At 41.0% G+C, this 17164-nt stretch overlaps 1 protein-coding gene across 1 annotated transcript; it reads left to right on the top strand.

Moving 5' to 3' along the window:
* Window positions 1-2478: 2478 nt before the first annotated feature.
* Window positions 2479-16541, top strand: LOC117290933 (ADP-ribose pyrophosphatase, mitochondrial-like). Its single transcript, XM_033772507.1, has 7 exons — window positions 2479-2604; window positions 7166-7417; window positions 11650-11751; window positions 12590-12676; window positions 13310-13421; window positions 14446-14589; window positions 15496-16541. Exons 2-7 carry the CDS (start codon window positions 7218-7220, stop codon window positions 15724-15726), a joined length of 876 nt encoding a protein of 291 aa, XP_033628398.1. The 5' UTR covers window positions 2479-2604; window positions 7166-7217; the 3' UTR covers window positions 15727-16541.
* Window positions 16542-17164: the final 623 nt, after the last annotated feature.

Here is a 17164-nt window from a genome sequence, read left to right as displayed (position 1 = left end):
AGGCAAATTGTGATCTTATGGAGCCTACTCGGAGCATAGAGACAGGTTCTTTCTACACACTGCTTGGAGTTATGTTTGCTATCGCAATCACTGCCATGTTTTATCACTTAGACAGTTGGATTCATTTCTTTATATGTAAACATCTATTAGGCCTCCCATTAGAGCAGAACTGTAGTTTCACTTAATGGAGTCTCCATTAGTTGAGTTATAAAGCTGTAATAATGTCGTGCCGGGGGATGCAGCTTCCAACGCAAAACATCCCTTTGGTTGTTGGACCATTAGAGCAAGGTTGCTCATAATATGGACCGGTCTATTGTTTTAATCATTGGCAATGAAACCATCCTTAGAACATTTCATTTTAAAAGGGAGTGGTGCCGAGAGTTTATGAGATATCGCTGAAAATCTGGAGCGGTATATAACGTTCGCACCGGAAGAATATTCCTTAATTGGAATGGAATCAAGACTGGGTGACAAAAGAGGTGCTTAAATTGAATGAAAACTCAAAGGCCCGGGCGCATGGTGCAAAATATTTGGGTTTTTATAAATAGTTGTGTTTCTTCATCATATAATACATTCTGAATTAAAAACCAATGCAAGATGGAGAATTCAATATAAAAATCGGTATAGATCATTGAGATGAACGAAAACAAAAACTCTAATTTAGGCCGTGTCCGAAACGGTGACTTCGGCTACAGCTACGGCTAGATCGCGCGCGTCTGCCTATTCTTCAACACTGGTAGACGCGCTGATCTAGACGTAGCTGTAGCTAGCCGAAGTCGTCGTTTCGGACACGGCCTTATTTGAGAAATAAATCGCCGAAGAGTCAAACAAATAATTATAAACTTTAAAAATAACAGCATCTTGAAAATTTAAATAATGAGCTCGATCTTGGATCTATGGATCAATAGGCCTACCTCAGAAAACGTCAACGCACCAGCAGAATTTGTGTCTGTCCACAATCCAGTCGCTCAATCGGCCGCGGGACATTCATAAAAGAAAACGCTGTAAGAAAAACTGCTTAGCAGTGCATACAAGCTCAAAATCTGCTTAATCCCAAGAATTTTCTGAAGAAAGGCTTTTGATGACAAACACACCCTCAACTAGAACCAGAGATTAACAAAAAATATATATATCTCAAAATCCTCCAAAAAGGTAGAAAAGCTGCCTAAATAGATCAAAGAATATCCAAGATATTAGTAACATGGTCGCCATGAAATGGAATTAACACCATACAGACAGGTGCATACAAATACAAAACATACACAAAATATATAATTTTGAAGCCGACCATGACCATTTTAGGTGGCCAAACCAATTTAATAAAGCCTGTTTAGCACAACAAACTTACTATAAGCACAGGAAAATGCTTAGCAAAAACAGTTTACCAGCCAACGTTCCATTAAGTTTATATTGTTGTGACTGGTGCCCCCTAATATTATTGTCTGGCTTAGAATAAATTTGTTAAGCCGTATTTTCTGCTGAGACCCAGTAACTTGGACGCTGAAGGCCTACTCCTTTTATTCGAAATGCTGTCCTTATCGGTCAGTAGGCCCTATCTAGCTAGTATAATGACCGATAAAGACAAAATTTCGAAAAAAATCGTACAGCGCCCCAGTACTGGGTCTATCTGCGTAGCAGCTTTATTAAATATTGGGCCCAGAACTCCAATCTTCCCACCGCGGATGTTATAATTGGGACTACATGGAGGACGAGCTAATGGAAGTTTATGCAGGAAATAATATATAGGTTTGGCCTTGGGGGATGTTTGTGCTATCCTGCTTTTAATACGTAGAAGTCGACGTCACATCTCTTGCTTTATTTTCTTATGACATAATCTTTTATTGGGGGCAGCAACTGGGCAGTCCCATTGGATGTGTTTGTTTGCTGTCAGTTCGGTTCTTATAGAAAAACTTGCATCACTAACTGTGAAGCAGTATAGTCACTCGAAATCACGTGTTGTATCTAAGGCGACTATACGCGTGGTGACTACGTCATTGGTCGAAAGTTCAGGGTCAACTTATGACAAGGTCCACATTGTTTTGGACAAACATATTCAGAAGATTGTCAAGTGACTCCGATACTAGGTTTTATCGATTCTTAGATTGCTAAAAAATAAATTACCCGGGGAAAAAAGGTATTCTGTCTCACTGTAAGTGTTTGTTGTATTTTCCCACATTAGACAAAAACATTACCACGCGAATACTTATATTTTATTTAAACTTCTGTATCACGAAAATTTTCCAACATAACTTAATTGCTCATTCCCAACTTCAATTTCGCGGTACTAGAATCGAATCGTGAGTCCGACTCGTAAACTGGAATGCGACTCTAGTATTTATCGACTATTGACGCTTGTATTTGGTATGGTGCTGTTGTTTGCGTTTATGGGTTGTAAATAGTGTACATAATTCCCTATATAGGCGGTATTGACGTACAGGAGCCATTCTTATTATACTACTGTTTGGTGTGTGGGCAAGGAAGACGAATGCGAGAGGTGGTGTGTGTTGGGCGGGATGTATCGACTGTTTTTCTATCGAAGGACTTGGTTGACGTGTAACTGAATTCATCTGCATCAAGAACAGAGAAAACCACGATATTAAGGAGGTAATGTGAGCTGTTTGTTTGTACCGTTTTCATTCTGGTTTCTAGGCTACGTCGAATTTACAACTACCATAAAAAGCCGTACCCTGCGCCGTGTCAACATTCGTGTTGCATGCCATTTGGGATTTCCATTTGCCTTTCAATTCTTTGCAGTTGAGATTGGTCCAGTTTTCGGACACTTTCTCATCATGGCCCAATTTCATAAAGCTGTTAAAGCCATTGGACCCTTTCGGTACAGGGAAGTTCACAGATTTACAAATATTATTAACTTACACTTAGTGACTTACTTATCCTGGAGGCTGGTGTCATGTGTTTTCACTTTCAGTAGCGAGTCTGTCAAAATGGCAGTTTTGTAAAACGTATCTGTTTGTGTGTGAAAAGTAGCTGTGTGAATAACTCGCCAATTGATAACATTAACCTTGTCCAAATCAAACAAGGATTCAGTTCTCCAGAAGATTAATGATAAATAAATCCATAGAAAAAAAAATATCTTGGAAAAAGCTGCAGTAAAATTGTGAAAAATTAAGTTTACTTTTGCGTTTTTGGGACCAGATATTGGCGCTTCTAAATTTCTGAAATCTACCCAGTCAGTTTCCCTTGTGGTTTATATTGATATCTGAAACAAAAAAAGTCACATCCCCTTAAGGTGATCCCCTGGCTGCCGCATCCCAGGTTGTATCGTAATTTGGGTGTGATTCCTGGCTACACGGCAGTTAACGGTTGTATGGCTTCTGACTGGCATCCCCGAACAAAGATATTGACAAAACAGGGACACCGCCAATATAGGGCTAGATAGCTCAGTTGGTAGAGCGCCGGCACGTTAATCCGGAGGTCGTTGGTTCGAATCCCACTCTAGTCAATTCTTTGTTCAACCCCAAAAATAAATAAATTTCTGAATGCCATTTTGTCGACTGCCACAAGAAGTATATTTTCAAGAATACTGGAGGGTGCTCTTTCTTTCGAGATAATGTGAGAAACCAAAGTACATGATGTAGAATTTTGTCAGCTTTCCAACGGTACTATTTTGAAATAATTCACATAAATAAAAATGGAATTTTTGCCCAGTTTTTCGATCACATGAAATACGGACATATTATGTTGATTTTTCTCCTGAAAATGCTTCAAAATGACATATTTATAGGTCATTACAGTTCTTTGACAGAAATCTATTTGAAAGATTATACTCTGAACTGGGTGTCTATGCACTTTTTTTTGTTTTATTAACTGTCGCAAACAAGCGCAAAGCAAATTTATAGAGAAGGTTCTTTAAAAAAAAAACATCCAAATCGGGTCGATGGTTGAACACAGCGCGGCAGTCTGCGCACTCAGACACATAGTCTTGGTTCCAAGACCATTGGTGTTGCGCTGTCACACACAGCCAGCATTCGATCTATGCAGGCACGGCAAAAACTGTACACGCTTGTGATGAATGAACGTAGCGGGCGCACTGTTTCTCTGATTTCTGGATCCCACCAAGACTATCCGACACACCGTGTCTGTGCAAATTGCCATTTCAATGGTCGTGTCCCCTGACTTAAAAATGGCTTATCAGCAAGCGTTGCCGCGTGAGTGTGGACACCAGTCTTGAGTCTTTGAAAGATTGCGCAATTCGCTGATACACAAAAACCAGACCGAATAAGAAACAACGGGCAGTGACGTCCGCCCCGAGATTTATTGGTTTTAATAATTCAGAATAGGAGAGGGTTAAAATAAATTACGTTCTGATGGCCTTTTTTATCTTCATTCCATTGTTCGAGGTATAGGGCCTACATACATGTTTTAAACTTGACTTTTATTACTATTTGTTTAATGAGATAGAAAGAAAAAAAAGAGAAAAAAATAAAATAATAATAAGTTTTGTGCGGAATTTGAAGACATATTATTTGGCAATGTTTATTTTAACTTTCCAAAATGAAAAAAGAGCTTAAAATTTGAGTCATAATGAACAGAGAAGTAAACAAAATTACTCTTTAATAAAATACTTGGTAACTATGTTTACAAAAAATGTTACCACACAAATTCCCATATTTCTTTATTATTGTTTATTGGCATAAAGTGCAGTTTTCAAAGGCCAAGGTAGCGGTTAATTGTGCAGCTTATGTCTTAGAAACTGACTTGCTTGAATCTTCAAGACTTGAGGTACCTGAAATGGAACAAAAGAGATATATTCACGCTTCATGTATTTTAGTTTGTTTACCTTTTTTAAATATATAAATGTATAACTAGGCTTTAAAATATGTAAACAAGACACAATTATCACCTATTTTCCCATCGATGTGAATACCGAGATCAATGTTGTCAAATTTATTATGTGTGATATGCTCTAATGAATAAATCAGGAGCAGTTTCCATACTCTTTTAATCAGTAAGAAATTGACAGACTCAAAATCGCCATCTGCCATGTTTAAATGAGCATAGCTTCTCCATTATACAAGCTATTGAAATAAAATAAACACCATTGGTTTGCTCTTGCCATCCTCTTTCCAATGGTATAAAACTGGTTGAGGTTTTGTGAAAAAAGGCAAATTTTGCCGGACTCCCTACTTTCAGTAGGATAACAGGAAACTTGTTCACAATCAAAAACTAAATGTTTTTTTTTTAAATCATCTATCCAATTTTTTAACAATAACATTTACATGTACACTTCATCGTGTGTTGAAATTGTTAAAGTTTGGTTTTTACGTTGCGAGAGACAGTCCACCATTAACAGTGCTTAATGCATGCACGACATTGGAGCAACATCATATGTTTTCACACGTTTCATTGGTTGGTATTTTATTGAATATTTAGAAGATAGTAATACTCAATCTAGCAGATAATAATTTTGTTTTGAACTTTCGAGGTTGGATGATGTTTCTTTGACTCATTTGAATGTTGGCATAATAATGCATTAGTTTTTTGTACTAAAAATCAATCATTTTATAAATGTTTGAGCATAACCAACGACAGGAAACTTTATTCTCAGCATGATTAAGCCTGATGAAAATACAGACCTTGAGTAAACTGAATAGCTTCTGTCACTGGTGCAGCATGCACAATCTCGCGGTAAACGGGAATCAAAGTTGGGGTTCGAAAACATGAAGGTCGATAACGTATGATACTACGATAATACGTATTAAGTGACTTACAGTTACAGGGTTTACAGAAGGTAGTGGTGAAAGACTTCTCATGAAATATTATTCCATGAAATGCTTTACTTTTTGAGAAAACATTAAAACAATCAATTCTCGATAGTGAGAATTACGGCAAAATGTGCGGAAACAAGGCTGGGTTTTCCTGTTATTTTCTTCCGTCTCCGATGACCGATTGAGCCTTAATGTTCACAGGTTTGCTATTTTATATAGAAGTTGTGATACACGAAGTGTGGGCCTTGGCAATACTGTTTACCGAAAGTGCCCAATGGCTTTAAACAGAAAATATTGCTTAGCAAAGCAAAAAAGGCATTTATATGGGATCATATGCCAGTCATCCCACTTGAAACAATTACGTACGGTGTATTTGCCACAAATGAAATACAGACTGCAGACGTGAGTTGGTGTTTAACTTAAGCTTGAACTTTGATTGAATTGTTGAATTGAATATGTCTGACTGAGGAGCTGAGAGTGGGTACCCAGTTTCTGCTACGCAAAAGTTGTATGTGTTACACACTCAGTCTTTATGAATTTGAAAAAAATTATTCAAAATGTCCTCTTTCCTTTAATAATTAAAATGATTGTTGCTGACTGAGGTTGTTATCAGAATTGAACCGCACCATTTCTACCGTCATGATGTCGGATGTTTTCTTTTTTTTCTTTGCCAATGCAATATTAGACACCTGCATGTACGAGCAATTTTTCGACCAGGCTTAAAAAAAAAAAATTTTGCATGATTTTTTGTTGACTTAAATATCTTCTTTCCCTACCGAGTTGGGGATAGAGTTGGGAAAAAGTTTCAGCATCTCTGCACCACTTTTTCATTCATCTAATTTACCTAAATGAAATATTTCTTTTTGTAAAAACGAGTGAAAAAGTGGTGGAGGGATACTAAAAGTTTCCAGAGTTTCAAGAGCTGTCAAACCAAGTGTCATCTTTAAGAAGTGTGGCAGCTTCTTGTAGACTTTGTCATTAATTGATATCATTTTGTCATGTGTGTCATTGTATCAATGGGTGTGTCTATTTCCACTGAAGCAGGACACAGCATGTGGTTGAGCTCTGTGCTGTAGCTTTATAACCTTGGGCAATGCCAAGATGATCATGAACTATCACTTCAAATATTAATTGATGTTATTGTCATTGAGATGTCTGTAAATGTGTGTAGTTATGTCCCTCGCTAATCAAGAGTTTGATCTGTACTTCTGATGTGTACCCACCAAGTGTTACTATTTTTTATTTTTTTCCTTTAGTTGAGTTGGCTTTATGTTGAAGTGCCACTTTTTAAGAAGCCACTTTTATTCTATTGTTATTATTATTTGGTCATTTGAACATTCTCGTAAACCTTGCAATATGGAGTTTTGAAAGTCTGTGTTAGTTTGACTTCTTTGTTATTTTGACCTCTTTGTTATTTTGACTTCTGTGTCCATCTACAGATTTCTTGCTGGCCTGATCTTCTCTGGCCAGTTTCTAACTGAGAGTTCCAAGATGGCATTGACCACTACAGCCTCGCGCCTTCCACTCCATGTTAAAGCACGTTGGGAAACGTACCCAAACTCTGATGTTAAACGTTTCCCAGTACCTGATGGTAAAGTGCCATGGTCAATGAGTTGGCATGAGTATGTTCCAGTTGAATACACTAATCCTAAAGTTCTTGCTGGACCAGTTTGGGCAGATCCAGAGATCAGGTATGTACCTCGTTTTCACTTAGTGCTACTTGGTAATCTTTATTCTAAGTATAACTTACATATTTGCTCTGTATTACTCATTTATGCTCAATATTGTAGGCAAATTGGTATGTCTTTTAGAGTGTTTGAAACTGCTAACAGGGAAACAGTTTCATCATTTCAAAGCAGCTTCTTAAAACGTTCTGTCTCTCGGTGCATTGACATCATTATTAGCATTATTATTAGTCTACTTCACTCTACTTACCGGTAGAGTCGAATTACTAATTTGCATATTCCCTATGCCGCCAGGCAATACTGCTAAGACTTTACACCGTCCTACCCACAATGCCCCATGACATGCTTGCCACGAAGTCGTCCTCTTTTCTCTTAGCCACATTTGGGTGAAGACGTAAATAATTCTGTGTCCAACAGTTTACCGTTTTGAAAATGAAATAAAAACACCTTACCTTTATTGCTGAGATTTGAAATAAAGACTGAGATTGAAGATAGTAAAGTTGTTGTTTAGTTGAAGTGTTTTAGATAAAGATCGTTATAAATGAGTAGTTCAATGGAAATTGGGGAGGGCTCCGACTGTTGGAACTGGGGGTACGTCCATTCCCCCGAGACAGGCGGAGCCCTCGGAGGGCTGCGCCGGTGACACTCCATTGCTGGGCTCGCCCTTCAACCGGCCCCCGCAGCCTCAGTCGGCTGCGTCGGCTGGGGGACCCACTGACCAAGGAGGGAGCCTTCCCGCTCCCCCTCTTCGATCAGCGTACGTGGGTCCACCCAATCTAAGGTCAAGCGCCCCGGCAAGTCCAAGAAAACTAGTGCCGGGGTGGCGACCAAGAGAGGTAGGGCACCGGAGCGCACCGCGCCCTCTCTCGAGCCTCGGGGTCACTGCAGCCGGAAAGGGATTCCCCCCTCCACACGACCTCGCCGACCACGTGGGTTCCCCCACCACGGTCGTTGATGGGCCTTTGCGAGGCCACCCTATCCGATCGACACCCGCCCACGCCATAGGCGGTGGTGCGCTTGTGATGGGTAGAAGGATTGGTGACGTGGAGTCGGGTAGCTGGGAGTCCCCTGGCACACCCCGCTCACAGGGCCCGCCCTAGTCTTCGGGTTTTACTCGTTACTCGGGCGTCCCGGTCGCCAAGATTTCCTCCGAGAGGGCCTCAAATTCGACCCGGCCTCAAATTCGACTCATTTGCACAAGAGACAGAATACCAAGAAAGACCGTCACGCCCGACATTCACCGTCAAGCGATCTGACGCGTCTATGTCTGGCTCCCAGAAAGGCAAGCCATTCAACCAGCCCCCGTAGCCTCAGTCGGCTGCGCCGGCTGGCCGACCTCCCAAGGAGGGGAGACTTCCGTTCCACTTCTCTGGTCAGCAGTGTGCGTGGGTCTACCCATGGAGAAAGATTAATTCCTAATTATTCCTCCATGGTCTACCCAATCGAAGGTTAAACGCCCAAGCAAGACAAAGAAAGCTGGTGCTGGGGCGGTAACTAGAAGAAGTAGGGCTAGGGGTGGCTCCAATCCGGAGCGCACCGTGCCCTCTCTCGACCCGGCCTCGGGGTTGCTACAGCCGGAGGGTTGCTGCAGCCGGAGGGCATCCCCCTCTCCACCCGGCCCTCGTTGACCACGTGGGTTCCCCCACGATGGTCGTTGACGTGCTTTTGCAGGGCCGCCTTACCCGATTAACACCCGCCCACGCCATGGGCTGTGGGGCGCTTGCATTGTAATGGGTTGAAGGATTGTTTACATGGAGCAGGGTAGCTGGGAGTCCCCCGGCAAACCCCGCTCACTGGGCCCGCCCTCGTCTTCGGGTTTACCCGTTGTTCGGGCCCAGGTGAAATAATTATAAATAAATAAAATTCAATAAAAAAAAATTAAAAAGACGTCACGCTTGACATTTCCCGTCAAGCTCTGACAATTTTGTTTGCTTGGCTCCCACAGGGTCAGGCGTCTCCGGGATAACGAGTCAGTATCTCGAGACGATTTCATGACAGCTTTTCAGACCCTCATGGCCACATTTCCGGTCGGCATGAGGTTAAGAATTTTGCCCCACCGGGCCTGTACATCTAGCCCGACCATTCCGGTCACGACTGGGTGCACTCAGGTCAGGGAGGCCCCAAGGGCTTGGTTAGCTGTGCACCGGCCTCCCCTCACAGCCACTGCTCCGCACCTACCACACACGTTCTTACTTGGGTACAAGGGCACCAAGGTGAGAGATGATGTGGGTCAGATGTGGGTCAGGGGTAGCTCTGGCGTCCTTACACTTTCGTATTGTACTACAGTGATGTCCTGGACATCAGGGTACATTTCTGGGGCGACAAATTTTCACAGCTTCATAACTCAAATCTTACCTGCAACAAGCCACTAATTTCAACAGATTCACACTCCATGGCAGTATGTATTTTTCTGCGGTGGGTTTTGATCCTCATATACTCTTCACAAATCCGTCATTTTCATGAAATAATGCAGCTCCCAACGTTAAGAAATTTAATTTTTTTTTCCTACTCTCACAGTCGGCCGTGTGTACGCAAGACGCACGACGCGCAAATCTTGCGTTGCGTTGCGTTTGCGTGTTAACGCTGTGCAGTCAATATAATGGTGACCAAGAATTTATGCGTCTTGAACGCTAATGTATACACGTACGCACGACAACAGACAACACTGTGAGAAAACGATCAAAACGGGAATTTTTTAACGTTGGGAGCTGCATTATTTCACGAAAATGACGGATTTGTGAAGAATATATGACGACAAAAACCCACCGCAGAAAAACGTATGCGGCCATAGAATGTGAATCTGTTGAAGTTAGTGGCTTGTTGCAGGTAAGATTTGAGTTATGAAGCTTTGAAATTTTCCCGCCCCAGAAACGGGCCTTAATAGTTAGGACTCTGTATCTGTGTACAGAGGAAGAGTCCTATATAGGGCTTGGTCAGGGGCAGCAATAAGTCAAATGAACTACACTGTATGCAGGTATGCAGTCAACACATAACAAAGACCTTGACAGGACAAGATATAAAATTGATGATATCTGAGGTTCATTTTTAAACATGTTGAAAGGTCAAGGCCATTTTCATTTTGAAAATGGCACTTCCATTGGAAAATGTTAAAGTCAATTATGTGGAACTTTTGACGGGTACCAGGACCAGGGGCAACAGAGGCCCTGGCATTCGTGATTGCCTCCGTTACCTGCGTGTCATTCCAGGCCTGCTGTCAATAGTTAGAGACAATTTGTGAATGTTTTGGGTCCGAGTATGGAAGTGGCGGTTCTCAGCAGGGATGGGAACGTTCTTCATGTAGTTGTCAGCTTGTACAGTATACATCCTGTTACAGTGTTAGCAGGAAAGGGTTGTATTCAGTAGGTTTCCTGTTAATGCTCAAAGGGTGTTTACAGGTCAAGCTTCAGTAAAGCTGATCAGCTAAAATCCTTTCCTTGTTGTTTTTTAACTGTAGTAGCAAACTGAAACAGTAAACACTGGGTGAAAATCGTTTGCAAAGAGAGTTTCTTTTAAAGTGTGTTAATGGAGGAGGAAGAAACAAGAGAGTCATTGAAGGAGAATAGACTGGTTCAACCTAGCCCTAATATAACATTAGCCTTAAATGTTGTTGTTAATATTGTTAATTTAGCCACAATAAAACAAAGACAATATACATTAGGCAAAAGTACCAAATGGTCCAAGATACCAGAGGTTTTGTAAAAGAATAGAGTTTCAAAAAATTGCCACTCAAGATAATTTCAAATTTGTTTTTCAATCATGTTCATTGTTAATGTGTTTCGACAGTTTCCTATTTTAAATATATTTTAATAATATTCTTCCTACTGATTTCCCGTGTGTACACGTACATTGTGTAGGTCAGGCTTTGTAAATGATAAACATCCCTACTTTTTTTAAAGGACCAAATCATACCTCTGCCTTCGTGCATCCTCCAGCCAATCCGCCTCCACAGTACTTAAGCAGCATGCAGCATCAGAGTCCAGCTTTCTCCAGAAGACGATCAGAGCATACTGATCTACATGTAAACGTCGAGTTGAAACCAACGGTTCTTTTCAGAACCACCCCAACTCATTAGAGATAGTCATTACATAGTGTTACCGCAAGCCTTTCTATATCAAATCATACCTGCAATTACATTTATGTGTCTGTTTTAAATGTAGATGTTGTATATCATTGAGTTTAGATGGATTTGATTTAAAAGGTGATCACTAAGACTGTAATTTTGTTCTTATTTTCTTCAGAGGGCCCAAAGCAGTGAAGATGAAATTCAACCGTGTTGATGGAAAGATCAATAGACGGAGTCACATGAAACCTGATTATGATACACCAAACGGCGTGCCAAGGTGAGTCACAATGAATCTGTACAACCACTTCCATAAATGTAATGGTGTGAAAGTATGAAATAATATTGCCTTGCTTGCTCATAACTCCTGGAATCCGAATTGGTTTGTTAAAATGTGCTAGAATCTACATGTAGGACACTTTAATTGGGTCATACTCTACACGCCTGCTCAAGAATGGTAATTACCATACTTGAGCAGGCGGGTGCATGAAGTTAAAGAGCAACTGGTCACCTCTCATTCTTCTTTGATCTTGTGATGTCTAACTGTTTGCAGTTAAGGATGACCATGTAGAAACATGGTTCGTTTTATCGCGTATGAGCATGCAAAGTAATCACCCTTAGGAGCCAATGAGCATTGTTTTTCAGTACATCCCTCCCAGAGGTTATTGATGAGAGTCATTGATACAGAGCTCTGCACATTACAGCAAGGCTTAGTCAGGGTAGACTGTCCATTTCCTTATAGTGAAAATGGTTTTGCTGTTTGTTATTTTTAACTTGATTGATTCCTTAGTTATAGAAATTCAAATCTCTTATTCTTACACCACCTCCAAACTTGCTTATTCAGAAGATATTTCATAACTCGTTGTGTCAGTGCAAAAACTTGGTTACCTCCAAATTTTTAATTGTCACAACTCGCTTAAAATAGTCTGGATGTACACACAAAACCAGTATACTTCGAGATACATTTATGACATTTTGCATGAAGCATTTTGTGCGAGATATGGCACTTTTGCAAAATCAAGATCAATGAATCACTGTGATCAATGCTGTGTGGCTTTGAGTGTACAGTACTTGGTTAATGGTGAGGAAGTTCAGTATCCATAACTTGTACATTTCAGGAATCCTTGTGGTAGGACAGGAATCACAGGTAGAGGAGAGCTTGGGAAGTGGGGTCCTAATCATGCTGCAGACCCTCTTGTCACAAGGTAAGTTTACTTCAGAAGTGTCTAGAAACTTCTCTTTAAAAAGAACAGTGCCATTTTGAAAAAGGCAACTGGTCACACTTGATCATACAGAATCATCTTCAGGGATAGATTGTGGATTATCAGGGGGTTGGCAATCTCGATCGTGACATTCACAAGATTTCTCAGTTAAAGTGACCCCAACATCAATTTTTTGCTTGATGCCATCAGTTATGTCACAGCAGAAGCAAATCGCTTCTGCTGTGACAATAAGTATTGTCATGTCATCTAGTTACTGATTCACAATTTCTTGTTTTGTTCAATGAATAACTATAAATATTAAACCAATGTTTGTATGGGAGAGATTGGCTTGTTGCCAGCTTGGTGTTAGTATCCCCTTGTGGGCTATTGCTGAGTTACCCTGAAGGAAAGATCATCTAATAAAACAAACAAACAAACAGACATCACCACAAGCTAATAATAATAATAATAAAAACCAGCATTTATAAGGCGAACTTTTAAAAAGAGAAATATTCAAAGGCGCTGGTCAAGTTTTGTCAAGATGTTGGAAAGCAAGCTGTCTATACAATATATACTCTGTTTATTGTTGTTATTATTATTGTTTTGAAATGTTTACTTTTCTTACTTTCTTCATAGATGGAAACGAGATGATAATGGACAAGAACAAATTGATCCTAAAACTAAGAAGAAGATTTTACAATTTATAGCAATTTGTAGGAAGGACTCTGGAGAATGGGCTATACCAGGGGTGAGTGTTTCTTGTTTACTGAAGATAAAAGTTAAGTTCCTAGAAACTAAGGTGTGCTGTAACATCATGTAATTATCTTACAGTGTGAGTGGTTGCGGTTCTGTAGAGACCTAGCCTTTTGTCAAGGCATTCGTGGCTTGGACAGCTTCGTAGAGCCGCGATCCAAAGAGACGGGAAGGGGAGACCACTCGCGGGGGTCGAGTTGCGTTTGAAATTGCATTATTCATGACTTGCATGCAAAGTGCCCAACAACTAACCAGTCAAAACATGGACTTTTTTCTAAAATTATTTTATAAACAACTGACTCGATTGTGGTTTTTCTTAATAAACTAAATTTTTTGCTACCAAATTTGTAGCACAAGTCAAACCAATCAGAAGCATACATAAACAAATTATGCACAAGTCAAACCAATCAGAAGCATCCATAAACAAATTATGCACAAGTCAAACCAATCAGAAGCATACATAAACAAATTGTGCATAATTTGTTTATGTACACAATGTATGCTTCTGAAGAAAAGGCAAGTTGAAATAGGTGAAATCTTTTGTTTGTCTTTCCTTGTGAGGGCTATCAGTATACGACATGAGAATAAACCATAGAGTTATGTATAAGAACTAGAGGGCGCACTGGCCTATATACGCGACCCGGCATGTGCGCAGGCAACCATTTTCTAAGTTGACAAAACTGGCATCGCACAGTGTGTGTTCGTGCGGCCATTTTGTAAGTTGACAAAACAGCATCGCGTAGCGTTCAATAAACGCAAACTCCAGCAGGTGTTTCATTTTCAACGCGCGTGCAGAATGGCGCGCACATGTCTCCTTGCGGTCCCGTCGTGTTTGTGTAAGAAGCATCACCAGTGCGCCCTCTAGTTCTTATATGTAACGCTATGGAATAAACCCATTACTAGCTGACAACATTCAGGCGTATTCTTGGAAGGATTGGGTCTCATCATCATATAAGAGTAGGCAGAGTTACTCACCCCAAATATACAATGTCTTGACTTTGTCTTGAATGATGTCTCAGGGAATGGTTGATGCAGGAGAGACAGTTTCAGTAACTCTAAGGAGAGAGTTTGGTGAAGAAGCTATGAATTCGCTGGATGCTCCTAAGAAAGATCAGAAGAAAATAGAGAAAGCTGTCAAGGACTTATTCAAGCATGGAATTGAGGTATTCAATCAAATCTTGTGTACTTATCTAAGTTCTGATTATTCATTTTGGTTTGTACCCACAAGTTGTGATTGTTACGTTCGCAGGCCTGGAATTACACATTTTGGGGCTTGGAGCAAGCCAAACTTTGGAGGGCACCAAAGCCAGTAGGTAGGGCACCAAAGCCAAAGTTTTAAAAATAGAGATTGCATCATCATGAAAGCCATTTAATTATGAGAGTTGTAAAACAAAATGAACCATAGTGCATGACTTGATTTTATTTTATTTGGATTAAAGGGAAGGTACATGTTTGGTAATTACTCAAAACAAATATTAACTTAAAAACTGACTAGGTAACAAGCATTGGAGAGCTGTTGATAGTATAAAACATTGTGAGAAGCGGCTCCCTCTGAAAGCACACAAATTCGTCCAACAAGGTGTTTTTTCTTTCATCATTTTCTCCCAACTCCGATGACCAATTGAGCTCAAATGTTCACAGGTTTGTTATTTTATGCATATATGTTGGGATACACCAAGTGAGAACACTGGTCTTTGACAATTACCAATAGTGCACCTTCCCTTTAATAAAAAACAACTTGTTTAAACACCATATTCAGACCTTGTTCTAAATAAATATTACTACTTGTTTTCAAGGATTTGAGTGATATCATGCCTGGTAGTATAATACTTTGCTATTTCACACTTGATGATGTCATGATGATGTCACTGGTGTTTTACTGCATTGAGTGCTGTAACTGGGACCTGCATTCCCTGCTGGAGTGAAGAGAGACAATGGTTTCTGATTCTTCAGCAAAATGGTCAACAATCTGTGATGTCATCCATACGAAAGGTCAATAGGACAATAATAAAAGTACCCATCTTTGACCTCATTTGACCTGATTTAACCTTGTGACCTTCTGATTGTAGGTATACCGTGGCTACGTCGATGATCCACGCAACACAGACAATTGTTGGATGGAAACGATTGCAGTGAACTTCCATGATGGTACAGGGAATAGCGTTGGTAAGTTTGCCCTTCATGCCGGTGACGACGCTGGAGCAGTACAATGGACAGACATCAGCGCGAGTTTAAAACTGTTCGCTAGCCACGAGTCATTTATTGAAAAGGTAGCTATTAGATTAGATGCGCACTGGTAAAAATAGGTCTACCTCTATGGTTTATATAGTGGCCATATTGTCTGATTCCCTTTGTTTTATAATGATAACAGCACTCATACATACAACGTGACCAGACTATTTTTCAATTCAGTCCCCCCATAGTGGAAGGCAATCTAGATGGCTTCGCCTATCAGGTTATTTCAAAAGAAACAGAACTTGGAGAATGCTTTTTTGTGTAGTCAGTGTATGCTTTGAGTTCATTCATGTGTGTGCTTCCAGTTTATTTATTGTAAACTGTAGATTTCCTATAATTGGTTAGTTTTGCCATACGGGCATATCACATGGTACATCTAATGCTACTCTCTGTCCATAGCTGACATAGAGGTCTTGCACAGCACACACAAAACAGTTACAGGTCAGCATTCTCTGTGTTCTATTTCTATGAGTATTTCTCCCTAGTTTGTAATAGTCAGGCTAATATGTGTTAAGCCCCTCCATTTCTCTCTCTCTCTCAGTCAATGTGCTCGACTTTGAGGAAAAGTTCCTCAATTTTATTTGAATAGGTTCTTGTATCATTGAAATCTTGCTTTATGTAATGAATTAGATATTCCATAATGATATTATAAGATTTATGTCTAACTACATGATGCTGGTAAGCAGGGAAAAGTGCTCAGCAGGGAACCAGTTTCACCGGTTCAACGGTCAGTGTGTCCATTACATTTAAGGCTAGATATGTCATCATGGCAATCTAGATACTAGTCATTAAGGTACTCGTACTGGAGGCAATCACCTCTATGCCCCTGGGCAATGTCTTGGTGCCCCACTGGAGGCAATCACCTCTATGCCCCTGGTCAATGTCTTGGTGCCCCACTGGGGGCAATCACCTCTATGCCCCTGGTCAATGTCTGGGTGCCCCACCTCTATGCCCCTGGTCAATGTCTTGGTGCCCCACTGGAGGCAATCACCTCTATGCCCCTGGTCAATGTCTTGGTGCCCCACTGGAGGCAATCACCTCTATGCCCCTGGTCAATGTCTTGGTGCCCCACTGGAGGCAATCACCTCTATGCCCCTGGTCAATGTCTTGGTGCCCCACTGGAGGCAATCACCTCTATGCCCCTGGTCAATGTCTTGGTGCCCCACTGGAGGCAATCACCTCTATGCCCCTGGTCAATGTCTGGGTGCCCCACCTCTATGCCCCTGGTCAATGTCTTGGTGCCCCACTGGAGGCAATCACCTCTATGCCCCTGGTCAATGTCTTGGTGCCCCACTGGAGGCAATCACCTCTATGCCCCTGGCCAATGTCTTGGTGCCCCACTGGAGGCAATAACCTCTATGCCCCTGGTCAATGTCTTGGTGCCCCACTGGAGGCAATCACCTCTATGCCCCTGGTCAATGTCTTGGTTCCCCACTGGAGGCAATCACCTCTATGCCCCTGGTCAATGTCTGGGTGCCCCACCTCTATGCCCCTGGTCAATGT

The sequence above is a fragment of the Asterias rubens genome, chromosome 5, assembly GCF_902459465.1.
Source record: "Asterias rubens chromosome 5, eAstRub1.3, whole genome shotgun sequence".
Classification (NCBI taxonomy): domain Eukaryota; kingdom Metazoa; phylum Echinodermata; class Asteroidea; order Forcipulatida; family Asteriidae; genus Asterias; species Asterias rubens.
This window is presented reverse-complemented; position numbering and strand designations above follow the sequence as displayed.